General features: G+C 47.5%; 2 protein-coding genes across 10 annotated transcripts in view; one reads left to right on the top strand and one right to left on the bottom strand.

Annotated features, from left to right (window-relative positions):
• Rnf185 (ring finger protein 185) overlaps positions 1-2,316 on the bottom strand; it is a 38,754-nt gene extending 36,438 nt beyond the window's left edge. For 3 of the 4 annotated variants that reach the window (XM_040746842.1, XM_040746844.1, XM_040746843.1), the window contains exon 1: positions 2,189-2,316. The gene's annotated coding sequence lies outside the window, so the exon portion shown is untranslated. The remainder of the gene's footprint in view (positions 1-2,188) is intronic. The other variant, XM_040746841.1, reaches the window with a different exon arrangement.
• Positions 1,514-17,190, top strand: LOC106021054 (protein enabled homolog). Of its 6 annotated transcripts, none has more exons than XM_040746840.1 (3): positions 1,514-2,366; positions 12,368-12,654; positions 14,857-17,190. In XM_040746840.1, exons 1-2 carry the CDS (start codon positions 1,529-1,531, stop codon positions 12,418-12,420), a joined length of 891 nt encoding a protein of 296 aa, XP_040602774.1. In that variant the 5' UTR covers positions 1,514-1,528; the 3' UTR covers positions 12,421-12,654; positions 14,857-17,190. The 6 variants fall into 6 exon arrangements, 3 of the variants coding, with proteins under 3 accessions (XP_040602774.1, XP_040602773.1, XP_040602772.1); XM_040746839.1 differs by having other exon boundaries at positions 1,514-2,395; XM_040746838.1 differs by having other exon boundaries at positions 1,514-2,406.
• The last annotated feature ends 4,255 nt before the right edge of the window (positions 17,191-21,445 follow it).

The following is a 21,445-nucleotide window of genomic DNA, read 5'->3' as shown; positions in this document are numbered from 1 at the left end:
GCTGGAGTGCTGGGAATAAAGGCATCAATCACCACGTCCAGCAGCATAAACATTCTTTTTTTTTTTTTTTTTGGTTTTACGAGACAGGGTTTCTCTGTTTTGGAGGCTGTCGGTCCAGCCTGGCCTCGAACTCACAGAGATCCACCTGCCTCTGCCTCCCGAGTGCTGGGATTAAAGGCGTGTGCCACCAAAGCCCGGCGGCATAAACATTCTTAAGTGCTCTAACAGGCAATGGAAAACTGCTCTACTTAGCGTTTGGTAAAATACAAAATAAAGAAACCAAGAGTTAGATTAAGAAACTATAGGTATGCTTGAAGGATCATCTGTGAGAATGTGCTGGCAAGTCAGGACCATAAAAGAATTGGTCATATATGCTGAATGGATAGCCAGCTTACAAACTGCAAAAATTCTCTCACATCTATATGCACACTGTTAGAGAGAAGATTAAGGCTCAATTTATAAACTAGGGAGAAGACTGATCAAAAAACTGCAGTCAGCCCTCCATTCTGTGGTCCAGAGTTCACTGGCAAGCAGAGCCCTGGAGAACACAAGCAACCCCAGCATTTGGGAGGCTGAGGCCGGAAGACCTGAGTCCGAAGTCAGCCTGGGCTACATAAACTCTGGAAAAGGAAAAGAGAGAGACAGACAGAGGGGCCAAGTTCACAGTCTTCAGAGGCTTTCAAAGCTGTTCTTAGAAAACAAATTACTAATGTCAGATATAATACAGCACTTGGGAGGCTGACGCATGAGGATCACAGCCTGGGCTATCAAGTGAGACCCTGGGTAATAAAATAAATGGAAAAAAAAAGGCAAAACAACAAAAAAAAATACTAACCAATCACTGTCTATCAATACAACAAACATTTCCTACACCTTTATCAGATGTTGGGTCATTCCAAAGTCCTTGAAAAGGAAGGATAGTGAACACGAAAACCAGGAAAAGATTACATAAGATCAAGTGTACTGGTCCTATTTACAGCAGATGTCAGCTAGGGAGGGGTCAAGAAAAGAAAGGAAAACAAAGAAATTTAACATTCAACAGACATAATGGTGCCAAGTAATGTGGAATCCCAGCACTCTGAGACAGAGGCAGAGATCATGAGTTCAAGGACAACCTGAACTACAAAAGGAGTTTGAAGACTGCCAGACATCCATAAGATTCTGTTTCAAACAGGAATGTCACACACTGTGAAAGCAGAGTTAGCAATGGAAAGATAAGACTCACAATAGCTACTCAGAATAAGAGACCTCCAAGTTGGGAAGGACCTCCATCTAATACCTGTACACCTTCTTCCACAAGGAGACAGTCAATCCCATCAATGGTCACCTCTGATGATTCTCCCGCTAAATTCTTAATATTAAACACACATTTGTCTTCCCATAGAACCCACCTAGAATCCTGGTTGTACCTCTTTCAGCCCCAAAGTTTAAGTGGAAGCCCTCTTTGACATAACCTACGTGCGCCACGCCCCCGGCCAGTTTTTAAAGACAGTCTCTTGTGGTGGCCTTTCCTACGCTAGACTGATGGATGTCCAAAGACGTGAGCCGGCTCCAGCTGCCTCCAAGCGAATCCCGCATTCACAGCGAGGGAGCGCTTCAGAACCGGCCTCAAACGCCGGTGCGGACAGGAGTCCCGAGGAGAACGTTCAAAATAAGGTTTCCTAGGTTCCAAACCCAGATTCGAAACAAGCTGTCGCAGGAGTCCGGGGCTGGGAAGCCGGCATCCCGGAGGGTTTCGGGTGGCGCGAGGCCGTGTTTTGAGGAGCGGCGCCCGGCTTTCCAAGTGCGGGGACCAGGCTCCGTGAGGGAGGGCCCTTGGCCTAGAGCGCACGATCGGCCGTCGGCGGCGAACTCGAATCCAGGTCTCCCTCGCCTCAGTCCAATCAGTTCGCCACACTCCGCACCTCTCCACTCGGCCACACATTCCCTCCGGGGGGACGGGGCCGCGCCCGGGGCAGACAGGGAGTCAGGGGGTGCCCTTGTCTGGACAGGGAGCGCGCGCGCCCTCCTCTTCCCTGGGGCCTCGGTTGGCCCAATCTGTACCCAAGGCCGCCGGCCTGACCTTTCTTCTGGGACCCGGGCAGAGTCGGACGCGCTGTCCCGGGCCCCGGGTTCCAGGCGCCCGACTTCCCGAGCCCCGGAAGGGGGCCCGCCGCCCCCCGGGCCGCCGCCCCAGCTCCTCACCTACCTGAACTGCAGTGCGAGCGCCCGCGGCGCCACCAGTCCCTCTCGGCCCCCCGTGGACAAGCCAGTCTCAGCGACTCGTCAGTCTGAAGGAGCGGACCTCCGGCCCCGCCCACCCGGACTTTTGTCACCTGACGCAGAGCCTCCTCTGTCAGAGCAACTTCCGGCGACAGCCGGAAAAGGTTGGTGTTCAGCGCCGAGCTCCGGCCAGGTGCGTAGCTCGTAAGTTCCGCCCTGGCAGGAAGCAGAGGACTTCCGGCCTTTTGGTAGCGTTTCCTGATGGGGAGGAGAAGGGAGGGAGTTCAATGGGTGGGACGATTGCTCGCCTTCTTATAGTCGTGGGTTCGATTCCTAACATCGCACAAAACGTGAGCGTACGCGCCAGCAATCTCAGCATTCACCCGGGCAGTGGATCAGAATTTCAATGTCGTTTTCGAGGGTGAGACTCTGTTGCTAAACAACAGCAGCTAAAAAGTATGTGAGGGGGAAGGGCCGCCTTGATGAAAAAGCCAGTCCTGGAATGCCTTGTACTAGAATGTAAGGACGGTGCCGATGGATGGGAATGTGTAAAATGACTCTACTAACCAAATCCGTGAAATCTCATTATTAAAACATAGAGTATAACTTATTGGAGGCAATGAGATGGCTAGGTGGGTAAGGATGCTTGCTACCCAGCCTTGTCGACCCTAGACCAATACCCAGGGACTCACAGTTGTCCCCTAACCTTCGCTTGTATACAGACATACTTAATAAATACCTGTTATTTTTTTTAAAAAGAGTATAATTGGATGAGCTGGTGACCAATGGTGGGTTTTCTTACAGTAGCAAGTAGATGAACAGAAAATTAGATGTCTTTTTTTAAAATATTTTATTTATTTATTATGTATACAGTCTTCTTTCTGCCTGCATGTCAGAAGAGGGCACCAGATCTCATTCAAGGTGGCTGTGAGCCACCATGTGGTTGCTGGGAATTCAACTCAGGACCTCTGGAAGAAGAGTCGGTGCTCTTAACCACTGAGCCATCTCTCCAGCCCCAAATTCGATGTCTTAACTGTGAATACATAACAAGTGTTATTCCAGTGCAGTACTCGATGCAGCTAAGTGGCTCCGCCATGCAGCCGCTTCAAAGCTGTGCAGATGTGATGCTACACCGGGTGGGCATAGAGCTGGCTCGCCTCATCCTGGAAAGAGGGCAGGACTTCCGCCCTGGCCTTGGGCAAGCAGGAACAGTAGCTTCCATGAGTGCAAGCTGAGGTTGGGCCAGCACATCGGCCTTGAAGTATCCTTCACCGGATGGCTTTTGGCTTCCAATTAACAGCTTGAGAGCCCAAACAGATGAGACTGCATGCTGTCCCCAGAGTGCTCCCATTATCAGACTCTAGCTGTAGCTCTGCCTGTGGAGGACCCGGGGGAACTATCAGAATACACCGTTCCTTTCGTTCCGGGGTAAACTACAGTTCTTTTTTTTGGGGGGGGTGTCTTAGTCTCATTAGTAAAAGAATTTAGACTTGGACTCAAAGAAAACACAAAGACAATAGTATTAGAGTTTACAAGAAGAGCAGTACAGCTTAGTTGAAAATCTCAGAAACTGCTAGGAAATGGAGGAAAACCTCGTCTTTTAAACTAGACATGGAATAGAATTAGTTCATCAAGAAAAGGGAAAACTGACCTGGCAATGGTAGGCCAGCCTGGTCTACAGAGCTAATTTTAGGACATCCAGGCCTACACAGAGAAACTCTGTCTCAAAAAAGAAGGAAAGGAAGAAAGGAAGGGAGGAAGAAAGGAAGGGAGGAAGGAAGGGAGGGAGGAAGGAAGGAAGGGAGGAAGGGGAAAATGGGGCTGGAGAGATGGCTCAGCTGTCAAGAGCACTGGACCATAGAACCCAGGTTTGATTCCCAGAAGCCATGCAGTGACTCACAACCTTCTACAACTCTAGTTTCCGGGGATCTGACACCCTCTTCTGGTCCCTGTGGGTGTTGCATGAGCACAGTGATTAGACAGTCTTACAGGCAAAATACCCATACACATAAAATTTTTTTTAAAGAAAAAACCATCTGGAGAGATAGCTCAGGGGTTAAGAGCATGGGCTGTTCTTCCAAAGATCCTGAGTTCAGTTCCCAGCAACCACATGGTGGCTCACAACCATCTGTAATGAGATCAGATGCTCTCTTCTGCCATCAAGCATACATACAGACAGAACACGCTTGCCTAAAACATACATAAATAAAACTTTAAAAATAATAAAAAGAAAGTAAGAAAAAAACACCCCCCCAAGAATAGAAATGGCCTAGCCGGGCGTTGGTGGCGCACGCCTTTAATCCCAGCACTCGGGAGGCAGAGGAAGGCGGATCTCTGTGAGTTCGAGACCAGCCTGGACTACCAAGCGAGTTCCAGGACAGCCTCCAAAGCCACAGAGAAACCCTGTCTCGAAAAACCAAAAAAAAAAAAAAAAAAAAAAAAAAAAAGAATGGAAATAGCCTAATAAGCTGAGCAAAGGACCTGGAAGGTGTCTGGCATGCAGGTGACAGGCTTTTCCAGCCCTCTCCTCCTGCTTGTCTTTCAGTGGCTTTGTTTCCTTCATGCTCTGTTCATGATGCCACAGCAAGGAAAGGCTTTGGGTCTTCCTCTGCATGCGGACTTCTTTCCCATTTTGATCTCGATGTAGCTTTTGCTGTCGCTCTTCCTCTCCTGCCACCCCCTTGCGGGAACCCTCGACCCCAGCACACTTTAACATGCTGAGTCAGGACAAGACCTGAGTGCCCACTTGTCCCCTGGATAGCTGTGCTAGACAGAGGCCCCATGGCACAGTGGACTGCCTTGCTGGAGGTACTCTGGTGCCTCAGGATCCTTCTGGGGACTTCTGGCCATCCTAATCATTGAAGTGCTCCAGGCAGTAAGAGGACTGAAACCCCTGTTTTCTGGGGCTGTGCTGTGATACTCACACTGTTGGCTAGTCCAGCTGCTAGGACCTGGGGCCTGGTTTCCATCTTTGAGTGATACACACTTTAGTGTGTTAGTCTGGAAGTACTTGGCACTTTTGCTCCCAGTATGAGGCCAGCAGCGGCCTGGCTCTCAGATGTCTTGTCTCAGAGGGTAGCGAAGTGGTGACCCTTTACTCCATTCTAGAACCTGCCTGAGCTGTTTCCAGTCAGGGTTTGCTGACATGAAGTCGTGGCAGAAGCAGAGATCTGCAGCCCAGGCTTCTGCCCTTGCTTTAAGTCAGGGTCCTGGGCCATTCTTGCAGCTGCCAGCTCCAGTTCACTTCTGGGCGGTGATTCACTTTCTCCTCCCACTGCCCGTTTGGCCTGGAGGGCCCCTTCCTGATCATCGCAGGTTCATGGAGGGCTTGCAGTCTTCTCAGCTGCACATGGGGCTCTCAACCCAGCCACCATCAGAGTACGACCTCTTAGCGCTTACACCTTAGCCACAAAACACCTTGAGTTTCAACAGTCAGTAGTAGCCAGGAGAGTGGGTCCCTCCTGCATCGTCAGACTCACAGGGGCTTTCCCCCAGTGCCTCCTTTGCGTGTTGCTATTCATGCAGATTCTTAGCACGTGTGAACAATGGTGGCCACTGTTTTGTGCAGAGACAAGTCTGTCCTGGCCGTGCTACCACAAAGGACCGGCACAGTCCATCGCTGGCAGCTAAGACAGTTTGTTCTCTCCCTCCCTCCCTCCCTCCCTCCCTCCCTCCCTCCCTCCCTTCCTCCCTCCCTCCCTCCCTCCCTCCCTCCCTCCCTCCCTCCCTCCCTCCCTCCCTCCCTCCTGCTCTCTCTCTCCCTCTCTCTCCTTCTCCTCCCCTTCTCTTCCCATCCCCTCCCTCTCCTCTCCTCTCTCTCTCTTTCTCCCTCTCTCCCTCTCTCTCTCTCCCTCTCTTCCCATCCTCTCCCCCTCCTCTCCCTTTCCCTCCCCTCCCCTCCTCTCCTCTCTCAAAACTCTTGTTATCATGTTATTCCAGGCAGTTAGTGGTACATGCCTTTAAACCCAGTACTTGGGAGGCAGAGGCAGGCAGGTCTCTGAGTTCCACGACAGCAGGAAGTACACAGAGAAACCCTGTCGAAAACAAAGCAAAACAACAACAGAATATATCCTACGTGTATGGGTGTTTGTCTACATGTTTACCTGCACATCACTTACATGCGGTGCCTGGGGGAGGGGCATCAGAGTCCCTGGAACTGGAGCTACGGGGTGTTGTGAGTTGCTGCAGGTAAGTGCTGAGAATTGAACCCAAGGCTTCAGGGAGAGCTGACAGTGCTCTTAACCATGGAGTTATCTCTCCAGCCCCCTTTTCTTTTCTACCATGCTCTCCTGCTTCAGGGTAGTCCCTTCTCTCCCTGGTGCTGTGGTTGGCTCACCTTCTAGTAGGACAGTAAATCTGCCAGTTCTTGTTTCGGAGATTCCAGTCTGTTATGGCAGGGAGAGTGTGGTGGAACAGAATGGCGTATCTTCCAGCAGCCAGGAACCAGAAAGAAAATTCATGAATTTTTAGTGACACAGAGAGGCAAATAAAGTGGCCAGGAAATGGCTCACCAATAGTGACTTGGGTCTTCAGCAGCCATGTAAAAAGCCGGAGAGAGAGTGGCTCTTGCTTGTAACAGCAGCACGAAGGAAGCAGAGAATGGCTGATCCCTGGATTTTGCTGGCTAGCTGGTGTGTGGTCTCACTGAAAATAAGAACTGGTGAGATGACTCAGCCAGGAAAACCCTTGTTAAATAAGCCTGAGGAACTGAGTTCGATGCCTAAAACCCATGGTGGAAGGAGAGAACTGACTCCTAAAACCATCCTATGCTTCCCCCACCTAAAAATAACCAGGAGGCTAGCTCCTAAAGGAGCCAGAGGTTGACCTCTGGTTACATGTACACACGTGCTAGTGCCCACACACCCACACCTACCTGAGCCCTCACTCATAAACATATAAACACACACACAAGCACAGAGGAGTGAGTAAAAGCTGCCTGTGGTGGCTATAAGCCTAGGACTTGGAAGACTGAGGCACTAGAGGTGTGAGTCCAAGGCCAGCTGGGCTATGGCATGAAATACTGCCTCAGAATGTATACACAGGAACTGGAGAGATGGCTCAGTAGTTAAGAGCAGTGCCTGCTCTTCCAGAGGACCTGGGTTCAAATCCTAGCACCCACAAATGGCAGCTCACAACTATGTGTAACTCCAGTTCCAGGAGATCTGATACCCTCTTTGGCCTCCATGGGCACCAAACATGCACATGGTGCACAGATATACGTGTAGGCAAAACACACACACAAAAATAACTAAAACACATGTGGGAAAGAAAGAAGAGTAAATGGGGACAAGGCAAACTTCCAGCCTTTCCTTTGAGTAAAATGCCAAGTAGTAAATATGACGGAAACTAAACAGGATGTTTATACAGATGTGTCTCTCACCAATTAGTCATCATAATGCAAAACCAGTATGTTATAAAATCTTGGCTGGGCAGAAAAAACTAAATCAAGGTGATCAATCTTCTCAATAGGTCAAGCAGAGATCAAATGCCTCCCAATAAGACACTCTGAGAAGAGCACGCATCACTTCTATGCGGCTGGGGTGTTATGAAGGAACAGAGCTGTTGTGTAGCATTCTTGAGGTCCTGGGTCTCATCCTCAGAACCTAAAAAAAAAAAGAGCACATGGTCAAATCTCAAGGGAAAACACTGGCTCAACTTCAAAGAGTCGTCAAAAAACTGGGAGCTGAAGAAGACTAGAGGAGCATGACAACAAAATGTGCATGGCTCTAAATTTTATCCTGGGATGAGGATTGCAGTAGAATAACTTTAAAGAACAGCGTCGGGACAGATGACAGCATTTGCATATGGATAGTAGGTTAATATTAGTGCATATTCTTTCAAGTGGAATACATAGGACGTGTAGCTTTATTTGGCACCCAAGTAGTTATCCCAATAGTATCTTCAGTTCATTCAGCAAGTGCTTATTAAAGGGATTGTTAGTGATTGGGCCTGAGTAGAGAGTGAGCATGATTAAAGAAATAGAATCGTAGATGAAATCCCTATACTGCAAAAATGAAATGACATGGACTTGAAAACAGGCTCAAATAAAGGAAAATTTACTCTGGAATTCCCAGGCACTCACAGACAGGCTTTGGTATTCTGCTGAACATGACAATTTCACAGAATATTCACATCCCTTTATGTAGACTTCTAGGGGAGAAAATCACCAACAATCAGATGTAGACTCTCTGTGCCCCAATGCCTAGCAAGCAATACCTATCAGTACAATGGTGGCGTGAATATCCTAGTTATACTCAATCATTTCCCAGTTGAATCTTAGGCCTACTCCCCAGAAGGGAGTGTAATAGGCTCCCAGACCTTAGCATGGCTGACACCATTATGTAAGTACTATTCAGGCCACCCAATATGTAAGCAGCACCACCTGCCAAAACCAGAACAAAGTCCTGATCCAGCAATTCTGAACCTATGGGTCAAGACCCTCAAGCCCATCGGAAAACAGATATTTACATTACAAGTCATAACAGTAGCAAACTTACAGTTATGAGGTAGCTATGAAAATAATTTTATGTTTGGGGGGGTCACCACAACATGAGGAACCATAATAAAGGGTCACAGAATTAAGAGGTTGAGAACCACTGTCCTAATCTATCAAAGTTTATAGTTCTGGGAAAGTCCTTAAATGTAGATACCTGGAAACAGGAATACATGCCTGGCACTTAGGAACTGGTTAAAAGCCTTTAACTAGGAAAGTCCAAGGTCCCCTGGGAGCCTCTACTGTTAATGTTTTGCTAAATGGATGTATAGTTAAATTGCTCTCCTGTCTCTGTCTTTCTATCTCCGTGTGTGTGTGTGTGTGTGTGTGTGTGTGTGTGTGTGTATTCATGCCCATAGACAAGTAGTATAACAGAGCCCCAGACCTTAGTAGACCTCCAGACATTAGCACAACTAAATTTATGTCAGGCTATAAAACTCAGTAGGTAGACATCACTACCTGCCAAAAATGAAAACAAGGACCTACTCCATCAAAGCCCATAGTTCTGGGAAATTATTTAAATGTACTAACCTTGCTTTTTGGCTTTGGTAATTCTGTTTCTGGCTAACTGTTCCTGTTAACTGAAGTATGTTAACCCAGAATATGGTTTTGTGCGTAAAAGATCACCTCGAGAAAGGCTTGGGGTTACGCTGGGATCCCGAACACCTATTGACTTAAACCCATGTCTAAGCAGTCTTCTCTGGTGAGTACCCCATAACATTTCTGGAGGCCCCACCGAGATCCCCAGAGACCAGACCCTGAGACATGGGGCTCTCACAGCCCCTTGGAGTAAGGAAGAGTGTGGCGGCCAGGGGACTCTAAGGGAGTTAACAACTTGGGATGTTCCAGGTCCCCAGGGCTCACTTTGCTCAGTTGCTTCCTAGTGCTTCAGAGGGGTCTGACACCTCCACCCCAAAGGAAACTAATTAGAAAGTCACCTGGCCCGTCACCTCTGGAGGTGAGTCTGGCTAAGAAGCCTCCTTTTGGACACACGGGAGATGTCGATGCAGAAGCAGATCCAGTGTCCAGTGTCTCAGAAGTTATGGCTTGTGTGGGGGTTTACAAGGGCCTGTCAAAAGAAAACTCAGCGACACTGTAAGAATGAATTTAGCCATTGCAGCTGCAAGGGACCTCAGCTGAACTGAAGTACATTCCCTATGCCCAGGACATTTTTATTTTTCTCAATATTTACACTTAGTCCAGTTGATTACCATATGCTCAGAACAACTAGCTTTGTAAGTGTTTCGGGATGGGTCGGGACAGGATAGAACAGGAGTGGGTCAGGTATTCTGGCACTCGGGAGTCACAGAATACTGAGTGTTACACAGCTCAGGTGGAAAGGTATCCTGGAGCTCGGGAGCCAAGGATCACCACAGGTTTCTGTAAGCTTGGCAGCTTACAGCCTTGCCTCAGAGAAAGGCTTCTCCGGTGTATCAGCTCCCCTCCGGCAGGACAGGGTCTTCCAGCTGGGGATGTTCACCTAGTGTAACAGTTTTGCTAGGCAGGAGGTTTCTCGGGCGAAGTTGCTACAGTTCAGCTCTGCTCCTGGAGAGCGGAGAGCAGGAGCAGAGTGTAACAACTCTGCTCTGCCAAGGAAGGTTTCCCAGGCAAGTGTTACAGCGCTGCTCGCTCTGCTCTGCCCTGCCCAGGGTCACCTCTGCTGTGTCGCCGCCGCAAAAGAAGATCTTCACCCAAAGCTCATCCAAAGGGGTTTATTGGAAGGCAGCTGGACCAGCCAAGCTGAACATACACAGGGTTTATATAGGGATTCTTGGGGTTGGGGAAGTTTTTCCAGAGTTGGGATTGGTCTGATTTCAGTGCTGAGCTCAGATTGGTTAGAGCTCTGCTCCGGGATTGGTTACTTTTTTTTTTTTTTTTTTTTTTTTTTTTTTGGTTTTTACGAGACAGGGTTTCTCTGTATTGTTTTTACACAGGATTAGGGTCAGATTTGGCTCTGGTTTCAGGGCCAAAGTGTGTTTCTTTCTTTGGTCCTTTTTTAGCCTTTTGGCTCCAATTTTAGGGCCAGGGTACATTTCTTTCACTGACTTTGATTCCAGGGACAAAGTGTGTTCCTTCGGCACTGGTTTTGGGGTCAGGGTACATTTCTTTGGTTCTGGTTGCAGGGCCAAAGTGTGTTTCTTTGGCTCTGCTCAGGGTGTGTTTCTTTGACTGGTCCCCTTTCCCTGCAAGCTTGAATGAGGCTTCTGAAAAGACAATGCCATGTTCAGAGTCTTGATTCATAGGTACCACAGTTTTCCAGGTTTCCTGAACCAAGTTTTGCATAGGTCTTTGTCTTCTTGGGAAATTCCCAGAACAGTTCACACAGGGAGACTAAAGGTAACTGGTTAGTCAAAGAATGGATTAGGCTAGGTGCTAGCTCTCCAGAGCAAGGGCAGGTATGTGGCTGTTGATATCCCTGCAGTGCCAGGCCAGCTGGATACTGTTACAGTCCAGGATCCGTGTAAGACTGAATCTGTCTGCCTGTTCAGATACAGGAGTGTGTGGTGGCCACCCCTGGTGGTCTTTACTGTGTCTGTGTCTGTGTCTGTGTCTGTGTCTGTGTCTGTGTCTGTGTCTGTGTCTGTGTGTCTTTCTATGTGTTTCTACCAGTTTTATTTCCTTGTATTGACCAGTGGCTTTCACTAATGTGAGACCCACCCCCATTGGCCTAGCTTAAGACCTGTGCTCCTTTCTGTTGGAGGCCTGAATCCTTTTGGCTCTGCCAGGCCACCCAGAGAAACCCCCAAAATTTCCACCTGTCCCATTCCAGGAGCAGGAACACTTGCTTGTTTTTTGCTTTGTTTGTTTGTTTTTTGATTCTTTGAAATAGGGTTTCTCTGTGTAGTTTTGTCTGTCCTGGAACTTGCTCTGTAACCAGGCTGGCCTTGAACTCGCAGAGATCTGCCTGCCTCTGTCTCCTAAGTGCGGGGATTTAAAGGTGTGCGCCTCACCACCTGTTGAGCACTTGATTGTTTCATTGCTTGATTCCTGCTCTTGGTCAGGGTTGGTCCCTGTGTGGAGGTGAGAAGGAGCTGAGCCTCTCTTCCAGGGCCCCTGCCGACTAAGCAGAATGCACACAGGGAGGAATAGTCCCCCAGGTGAGCATCCCCGATGCTCCTGCCTGCTCTAAGCAGCCCAGGGAAGGGGGAAAGCACTTTTGAGCTGATCCCAGAGGAAAAGAGAAAGTTCCACTTCTTTCTCTTTCATGATTTATGTCTTGTAATTAATAGTGATCTTTATAATTGGAAAACTCAAATCCCACCATTCTCTGGGGGGGGGAGGTAGAAAAACCACCCAGGACTGGGTAGGGGAATTGTTGCCAAGTCATGCAATCTGTATAGGACAGATTTTCCCTTCAGTCCAACATTGACCAAGGGGACTTTAAACAATTTTCACAAGGTCCTTTTAAAAAGGATTAAAGACAACTGCTAAAAAGATGTCCTTTGTTACCAGTTGGCCCCAAATATTAAAAAAATTATGAAAGTTAAAACATGTAAAGCTCTAAGTAGGTCCTTGTTGCTGGGGTATCTCAAAGGGTGTTTAACAACAAAGAACTGATTTCAACAAGACCTTTTGCATAAACTGCAAACTACTCTCAACTTCTCTGATGATGAAATGCAATTAGACTTACAAATTTTAGCCAGCAAATTTTGGTCTTTTAACCTCTGTCAGGAGAAACCACATTCCAGGACCAAGCTTCTACAATGGTTCAACTAGCCAGTTAAGCTGCCTTTGTCCAGACAATGACTCTGGAAACAAGGAGAAGATGCAGTCCATATTGCCTGGCTTGAAGACAGACACAGGCATCCTAGTACCCGGCCAGTCACCCTAGAATATGCCTTTCCTGATGATGAAGCAACGTGGGACCCCTGATTCTCAAGAGTCTGATTCTTCCAAAGAAACAGGTGTGCACTACCTTGGACCTGAAAGATGCATTCTTCAACCTCCCATTGGCAGAGGTGAGTCAACCCATCTGTCTTAGGAGTTCTATTGCTGTGAAGAGACACCATGGCCACCGCAACTCTTATAAAGGAAAACATTTAATTGTGGCTGGCTTACAGTTTTAGAGGTTTAGTCCATTATCTTCATAGCAGGAAACATGATGGCATTCAGGCAGACATGGTGCTGGAGAAGGAGCTGAGAGTTCTACATCTGGATCCACAGGCAGCAGGAGTCTGTGTCCCACTGGCCAGACCTGAGCTTGTAAGACCTCAAAGCCCTCCACAGGGACACACTTCCTTCAACAAGACCACATTTACTCCACAAGTCCACACTTCCTAATAGTGACACTCCCTATGGGCAAAGCATTCAGACACATGAGTCTGTGGGGGCCATTCCTAGTCAAACCACCACACCGTCTTTGCTTTCAAATGGACAGGCCGAGTGGGAGGTTACAGGGAGAGAGTTACATGGACCAAGTTGCCCCAAAAATTTAAAAATTAGCCAACCCTGTTTGATGAGAGACTTAGTGCTGACCTTCTGTCCTTCCACCAGGTTTCCTGGGAAGGTTATAAAAGGGCCACTGAGGGACTGCTACAAGAGTTATAGAACTTGGGCTACAGAAGGCTAAGAAAGCCCAACTTTGTAGAAGGCTACCTAGCGTGACTACCAGCTGAGGGCAGTAGGATTGCTGCCAGCCTTCAGACCCAAGCTCCAAAGACTAAGACAGGCTTGAGAGTTCCTAGGGGTATTGCTGTCTCCAGACACTAGAATTTGTAGAAATGCATCAGCACAAAGTGGGGCACTGAACCTCTTTATCTGGACTGAGACTAAACAAAAGGCATTACAAAAGGTTTTTAACCCAAACTTTGGGGCTGTGGAAACACCCTGTGACATTCCTGTCTGTAACGGGTCTTTCTTTGGACTGCCAGCTCTCTAATAATGACATGGAAACTTTTTATTAAGTATGAAAGCTTGGCCTTAGCTTAGGCTTGTTCACAACCAGCTCTTAAAACTCAACCTGTTTATATTAATCTATGTCTGCCACGTGGCTGGCCTCTAACTCACAGAAACCCACCTGCCTCTGCCTCCCAAGTGCTGGGATTAAACGTGTGCTCCACCAACGCCCGGCTTCAGACCAACGTATGTTATACCTAGACTGGGCAGCCTAGTGTGGGATGTCTCAGCCAGATGCCAGATTTATGCTCAAGTGAATCCAAAACAGAGAACCCTTACCCAGGAAGGGGTCCAAACGAGAGACCAACACCCCAGTAAACTCTGGGAAAACTGACTTCACCAAGATCCTGCCTTAGGGAAGGATAAAAGTACTTGCTAGTTTTTACAGATGGCTTTTCCATCTGGGTAGAAGTGTTCCCCACCCAGACTGAACTGCTCAAATAGTGGTTACAAAGCTCCTCCAGGAACTGGTCCCCTGATTTGGCCTCCCCCTAGCAATGGCATCTGACATTGCCTGACTTTAATGGTCAAAACCTCTCAATGAATGCCTGAAGCTGTAGACATAGATTGAGAAATTCATTGTGCAGCTAGAACTCAGAGTTCTGGGCAGGTAACATCAACAACAACAGGAAGCCAGGAGGTGGGGGTGCACACCACATACCTTTAATCAACACTGGGATGGGGGTGAGGGGCGGGCAGAGGCGGCACTCACTGTGAGTTCAAAGCCAACCTGGTCTACAAGGTGATTTCCGGAGCAACCAGAATTGTTACACAGAGAAACCTTGTCTCAAAAAACCAAAACAGGACAAAAACAAAAATAAAACAAACAGAAAACTTGTAACAAAGCTCTCGCTACAGTTCATCAAAGGATGGATAGGCTTTTCCTTTTGCTTTGTAACTTGTAACAAACTTGTAACAAAGCTCTCGTTAGAGTTCATCAAAGGATGGATAGGCTTTTCCTTTTGCTTTGTAACTTGTAACAAACTTGTAACAAAGCTCTCGTTAGAGTTCATCAAAGGATGGATAGGCTTTTCCTTTTGCTTTGTAACTTGTAACAAACTTGTAACAAAGCTCTCGTTAGAGTTCATCAAAGGATGGATAGGCTTTTCCCTTTGCTTTGACTCTGCCCACTGCACCCCATATAGGGAGGGATTTATCCCCCTAAGAGATGATGTTTGGAAGACCTCCTCCTCACTGCTTCCCAGGCTCAGAGATCAGCAGTTGGCAGAACCCTCTAACCATTCTCTTCTCTGTTCTCCACACAGGCTATTCATTAAACAATCTGAGAAGCCCAGCTGACCTCTGAGTCCACCACCAACTTCCCCTTGTTTGAATCCAGTGATACCGTCTGTGCCAAATGAAGAGCCCAAGGGGCACTGAATCCAACCTGGAGAGGACCCTACTAGGTGATTCTCTCCACTCCTATGATGGTAAAGGTAGCTGGCATCACACCATGGATCCACCACACCCGGGTCAAGGAAGCAGAATCCCCAGATGCTGCCAAATCAATGTCTCTGATCTGTGGACCCATTAAAATTAATGTCTCATTGGGCCCCGGGCCCTTCCACTCCTTGCCCCTCTGCCTCCTCCTGAGTTGTGTTTAGTGCTATGAGTATAAATACAGGGTCATGTATTCATGTGGAGGTCAGCCCCCGCCGCTCTCAGGCCTGGAACCTAAGGAAGACCGATACAGGGAAGGTGTTAGCTAGTGTGATTACAGACCAGCAGCGGCAGTGAGCTTGACCTTCACTTGCTGATACTCAGTTTAAGTGTCTAGTTTGACAGGAAAAAAGGAAAGAGATGGAAATGCATCTTTTGAGATAAAATGCAGAGTTTACATTTTATGCCTGCTCTGTGGCTGGGCCCCCTAGATGCCAAAACAAGGGAGTTTCCATTGTAAAAACTGAGACTTCCTGAAAAATCCTTTAAAAATATTCTGGCATTTGGGAAACAGGAAAAACCTGGAGAAACAGACTCTATGCCACAGGAAGGGACCCTGGGAATAGAGTTAATCATTCCCAGCCAAAAAAATCAGTCAGGATTGCGGATTATGCTTGGACACGTGGCCCCTGTACTTTATAAGGATAGGAAATAACCAGACTGTCAGCCTACTGACAAAGCTCACTGTGCCTGGGTGGCAGTCCAAATTAATGTTAGAGAGCTTACAAGGGTCTAAACTTGTCTAATATCCAAGACCTTTAACCTAGGCACTTCCTTTATTCTGATGCCGGCTATTCTGGTTTTCAGTTAGTTCACCTGAATAACCAAGCCTCTGAGACTACTTGGTGGGCATGTACCAATGGTTTGACTACACATGCCTCTTCTGATGCTTTCCAAACTTAGTAGGCAGGTTGATCAGGACCCAGAGATATTAAACCAACAGTTAGATTCCCTTACAGAAGTAAACAAACACACACACCCTTGAAACGATCCTACAAAATTGAAGAGGCTTAGATTTACTTCTTATGAGATAAAGGAAACTGTGTCCAGCTTTTGGAAAAAGTCTGTTATTTATATGCTAGTTGACTGGGAATAATTTTTTAAAAATCTTGCCATGGCTGGGAAAAAATTCAAAAATTCAAAAATACAAAGACATATTAATACCAGATAATTAACACCAGACTCTGTTCTCTTGGCCCCCTGGTTAACTACTCTGCCATCAGCACTGGCTGGGCCTTTAACTCTCATTCTGATTGGAATAACAGTGAGGCTCTGCATCTTAAACTAAAACAGGATAAGTCCATGATTTGACTCATTCACTAGGACCAGTGGGGAACTGGAAGAAATGTAACAGGGACCCAGACCTTAGCACAACTGACTCCATGATGGAAGTACTTTTCAAGTTGTAAAACTCAGTAGGTAGACAACACCACCAGCCAAAGCTAAAACAAAGGCCGAATCTGCCAAGTCTATAGTTCTCTAAATGTACTAACCTTGCTCTTTGGCTTCTGGAGTTCTGCTTTTGTCTAACTGTTCTTATTAACTGAAGTATGTCAGTCCAGGACATGGTTTTCATGCGGCATCAGTGTCACCTGCTCTGAGGCTCAGAAAGCATCACAACAGAGAGGACGGGCACCATGGGAACTGAAAGGATGGGGAAGACTACAGCATGGCTGCTGGCTTCTGTCCAGAAAGTGGACATGGCAATCTCGAACACTCAGCAGGGGTGACTGCATGGGGTCTGAAGAGAGAAAGTGAGGAGGGACTTGAAGGTAGGGTGGAGGCTAGCTGGGAGGAAGGGGCTAGCAGAAGTGAGGGGATAAGAGAGGGTCTAGTGCATGCTGGGATAGCACCCTACCACCCTGTTGCTCAAGAATTCACGGTTTTGCAGGCATAGTGCTGCATGCCTTTAATCCAAGCAGAAGCAGGCAGATCTCTGTGAGTAGGAGGCCAGCCTGGTCTACAGAGTGAGTTCTAGGACAACCAGGGCTACACAGTGAGACCTTGTCTTGAAAAAAATATCGCCGTCCCCTCTGTTGGAAAACAGGCCATTTTCATGGTCTTATTTGGGAAGCAGCAATTAGATTCTTGAAATTTTAACATTGAAGAAAGAATTTTTCATTTCATTATGTTCTTGTTATTAAAAACTTGCCCAGGAATTGGAACTGTGAAATCTGGAATTACTTTAGCAGATAACTCAGTGACTGATGGTGCATGTTGCTCTTGCAGATGATCAAAGTTTGATTCCTAGCACCCAAATCCGGTGACTGAAAACTGCCTGGAACTCCAGCTCCAAGGAATCAGATGTCCTCCCCTAGACTCATTTACACATACATACTTATGCACACACAATTAAAAATAACTCTTAACGTACACTTGGATAGGTAGATCAATCAAGCAATGCCTTTGCTTCATCACACTAAGGCACTTAACTGATCCTGGTTTCTCCATCTTGTCTCAACTGGAGCCATCTTTGTAGTTTTTTTATGACTTTTTTTTTCTCCAGGTAGTCACCTGGAGCATCTCAGGTTGTATACCCTCTTCCCTGGGAAAAAAGGTCTTGGCATTTGCAACATCTCTAAGTTTCCTTCAGTGAGAAGCTCCTGGTCTGTCTGTCACCTCTGGAGGCAAGTCTGGTTAAGTCACCTTCTGTTTGGATACATAAGAGCTCTTGGAGAGGATCCCAGAGTCTGGAATCCATGTGAGATGTCACCAGAGTCCTGACCACCCCCATCTGAGTGGGTGGTGGCCATCCCTAATTTGTCTCTTTCATTGTTTGTTCCTCTTTTGTCTGTCTCCTCTGGTTGGACTGTTATTTGTCATTGTGAATCAAGATCTGGAAAGTCAAACCAGAAGTTTTGCTTCCAAGCAACTCACTCCTTTGGATGGTCTACTCCACCGTTTTCAGGAGGCATATAAAGATATGGGGACAGACCAAGGGGTCTGCCTTGTGAAAGGGTGCCTCTGGACCCTCCTTTGCTGTTGAATGGCTGTCTGCAGGCACATAAAATAGCCATATGGCCTGAACAGTGTGGTAGCCACAGGAAATCCTAGCCACCCTGACCAGTTCCCTACAGAGATGTTTGGTTAAGTCTGTTACAGCAACTTCCTCCACGGCTCAGGACATGTTTGTTTCCTTAAAGTTGATATAAAAGTTCTGGTAGCAGAGAAGCTAGGAAACAAGGAGGACCCTAAGAGAGACATATATGGTCCCCCAGAGAAGGGGAAAGCTCCTGAGCTAATTGGAAGCACGGGGGTGGGGGGAAAAGGGGTGAGGGAGTGGAGGTAGGAAAAAGAGGAGGGGAAAAGAGGAGGGGAGAAGAGAACACGAGGGATCAGGAAGATTGAGTCAGGAAGAATAGGGGAGAGCAAGAAAAGAGATAGCTTAAAGAGGGAGCCATTATAGGTTTAAAGAGAAATCTGGCACTAGGGAAATGTCCAGAAATCCACAAGGATGACCCTAGCTAACAATCTAAGCAATAATGAAGAGGCTATCTTAAATGCCCTTCCCCGATAATGAGATTGATAACGACCTTAAATGCCATCCTAGAGCCTTCATCCAGCAGCTGATGGAAGCAGAATCAGAGATCCACAGCTAAGCACTGAGCTGACTCTTGGAATCCAGTTGCAGAGAGGGAGGAGTGATGAGCAAAGGGGTCAAGACCAGGCTGGGGAAACCCACAGAAACAGCTGACTTGAGCAAGTGGGAGCTCATGGAACCCAGCTAGACAGCTGGGGAACCAGCATAGGACCGAACCAGACCCCCTGAAAGTGGGTGCCCGTAGGCCGGGCAGTCTATGGAGCCACTGGTAGTGGATCAGTATTTATTCCTAGTGCAGGAATGGACTTTGGGAGCCCATTCCTCCATTGAAGGCTACTCTCTCAGCCTAAATATATGGGGGAGGGCCTAGGTCCTGCCCCAAATGATGTGACAGACTTTGATGATCCCCCATGGAAGGCCTCACTTTCTCTGGGAAGTGGATGGGGAGTAGGAGGGGTGAGAAGAGAGGGTCGGTGAGGGACAAAGGAGGATGGGAGGGAGAGGGAACTGGGGTTGATATGTAAAATAAGATTGTTTCTAATAAAAAATATACATACATACACACACACACATACATAGTTCTGATAGCTAAGCCACAACAGGAAAAAGCACCAAAAATTCTATTGAGCAACCCAGAGGAGGAAGAATTACTCCTACCCAATGTCCCTGGACAGAGGTGACCCCTATTCCAGGCCTCAGCCCCAGAGGCCCTTTCTTCTTCCTCTACAGAAACCTCCCCAAGTCTACGTCTGCCTTGCACACTGCAGTGGCTCCAATTATGCTTCCCACCTGAATCTAGCAGCTACTTCCCCTGATTCCCTCGGTACCCTGGATTGGACCGAGACCCCAGCAGCTCCTGCCATTCTTCCCCCCTGGCAAGCCCCTAGACTCACTCTTTTGGAGCCAAAGGATTTGAATGAGAAGCCCCAATGCCAATTTGTGGTATATATACAACAGGAAGTCCCAGAAACCTCCTTTCTCTGAGAAAGTGCAGGCACTCATCTCTCTCCTAGAGAGTGTCTTCTGGACTCTCCAGCCCACCTGGGATGACTGCCAACAGTTACTGGATAGCAGTGGCAGGGGAGGGGGCGCTGGAGAGATGATGGCTCAATGGGTTAAGAGCACTGGCTGCTCTTCCAGAGGACCCAGGTTCAACCCCTAGCACCCATATGGCAGTTCACAACTGTTCAATTCTAGGGGGATCTGATAACCTCACACAGCTATCTATGCAGGCAAAAACACCAATGAACATATAATAAAATAAATTATACACATACATACACATACATATAGATGAGAGAGAGGGAGGGAGGCAGGAAAGAAGGAAGGAAGGAAGGAAGGAAGGAAGGAAGGAAGGAAGGAAGGAAGGAAGGAAGAGACTGCATAAAATTGGAAGCTAAGAAAGCTGTCCTGGGTCTAGATGGGAGATCTCTAGCTGGTAACATGGCATTGAGGGCATGTTTCTGTCTGACCGACCCCACTGGAATCCTAACACTGACCAAGGTAAAGGGAGCTAGACACCTACCTCGGACTCTCCTGGCTGGGCTCCAAGCAGTGGCACAGAAGCCCACAAGCCTGTCAAAGTGAGGTGACGCAGGGACTCTGGTCTATCCCACTGGGTCCCCAGAGTGCCTTCTAGAGACTCCCTGTACTTATATGCCCCAGACTCAAAAGCACCAGAGAGCAGGCTGGTATTCAACATTGTCTTTGTACCCAGTGGGCCACAGATATTGGAATTTGAAAAGTGTAGAGGGATTGAAGGTATGAATAGGTCCCAGTTGCTGGGGTAGCCCAAAGGTTTTTTTTTTGTTTTTTTGTTTTTTTTTTTTTTGTATTTACGAGACAGGGTTTCTCTGTATTGTTTTGGAGGCTACCGGTCCAGCCCGGCCCCGAACTCACAGAGATCCGCCTGCCTCTGCCTCCCGAGTGCTGGGATTAAAGGCGTGCGCCACCACCGCCCGGCTGCCCGAAGGGTTCTTAACAACAGAGAAATAACTGGGAGCCAGAAGGATAAGAGATTTACCAGGGCCATAGCAGTGGCCCTATTAGAAAACCCAGATAATAAACCAATCTGGTGCAATAGGTAAGAAGGAAGCCACAGTTCGAGCCCTCAGGGGCCTAGGGTAACACTTAAAATTTGGAGGAAGCAATTGGCTTCTTAGTGGACATTGGGATGACATCTTCAGTCCTTAAGAAGCACCTAGGCCAATTGACTGATGAAGAGATTGTGCAAGGAGCAACAGGAAAAATGGCCTGCTACCCCCCTGGACCACTAACCCATTTCATAGACCTAGGAAAGTGGACAGTAACCCCTTGTCATACATGATTGCCCTTACCCACTATTGAGATGAGGCCTTTTGCATAAGCTGAAAGCCACTGTCACCTTCTCTGATGATGAGACGCAGTTAGATTAAGATAGCCAGCAAAATTTTGATGTCATGCTATCAGAAGAGTATCTCTTAGCTGAAAGTCCTGTCCCCAATCAAAAGATACAGTTGTACTATCTTTCAGATTTACAACAAAGATTCCTAGGGGTATGAGCAGAAAAACCTTTTGGAACTGGCCCAACACCAAGTCGCTACAATTGTTCAACTAACCAGTTCAGTTACCCCTGTCTAGAGTAAACAATACTCAAATGGCCCTGGAAGCAAAAAGGAATTGCAGTCCACATTGCCAGGCTTTGAGAGACCGGTATCCCGGTACTCTGCCAGTCACTCTGGAATACAACATCTCTGCTGCCTGTAAAGAAATCTGGCGCCTCTGATAGCAGACCCTTCAAAGATCTGAGGCATGTGAGTAAGAGAACTGAAATTATCTTCCCACAGTCCCAGATGCATACACTCTCATGAGTCTGATTCCTCCAGAGAGGTTCA

Source organism: Mesocricetus auratus, unplaced genomic scaffold, assembly GCF_017639785.1.
Source record: "Mesocricetus auratus isolate SY011 unplaced genomic scaffold, BCM_Maur_2.0 Super-Scaffold_100006, whole genome shotgun sequence".
In the NCBI taxonomy this organism is placed as follows: Eukaryota; Metazoa; Chordata; class Mammalia; order Rodentia; family Cricetidae; genus Mesocricetus; species Mesocricetus auratus.
The sequence above is the reverse complement of the archived record's forward strand: the minus strand, read 5'-3'. Positions and strand labels throughout refer to the sequence as shown.

Excerpts from the sequence above, each read along its gene's own strand:
- LOC106021054 (XM_040746838.1), top strand. The coding sequence starts at position 1,529 with ATGTCCAAAGACGTGAGCCGGCTCCAGCTGCCTCCAAGCGAATCCCGC. Across the intron at positions 2,407-12,367 it reads TCCGGCCAGGTGCGTAGCTC|GAGAAACCACATTCCAGGAC; the intron begins GTAAGTTCCGCC and ends AACCTCTGTCAG.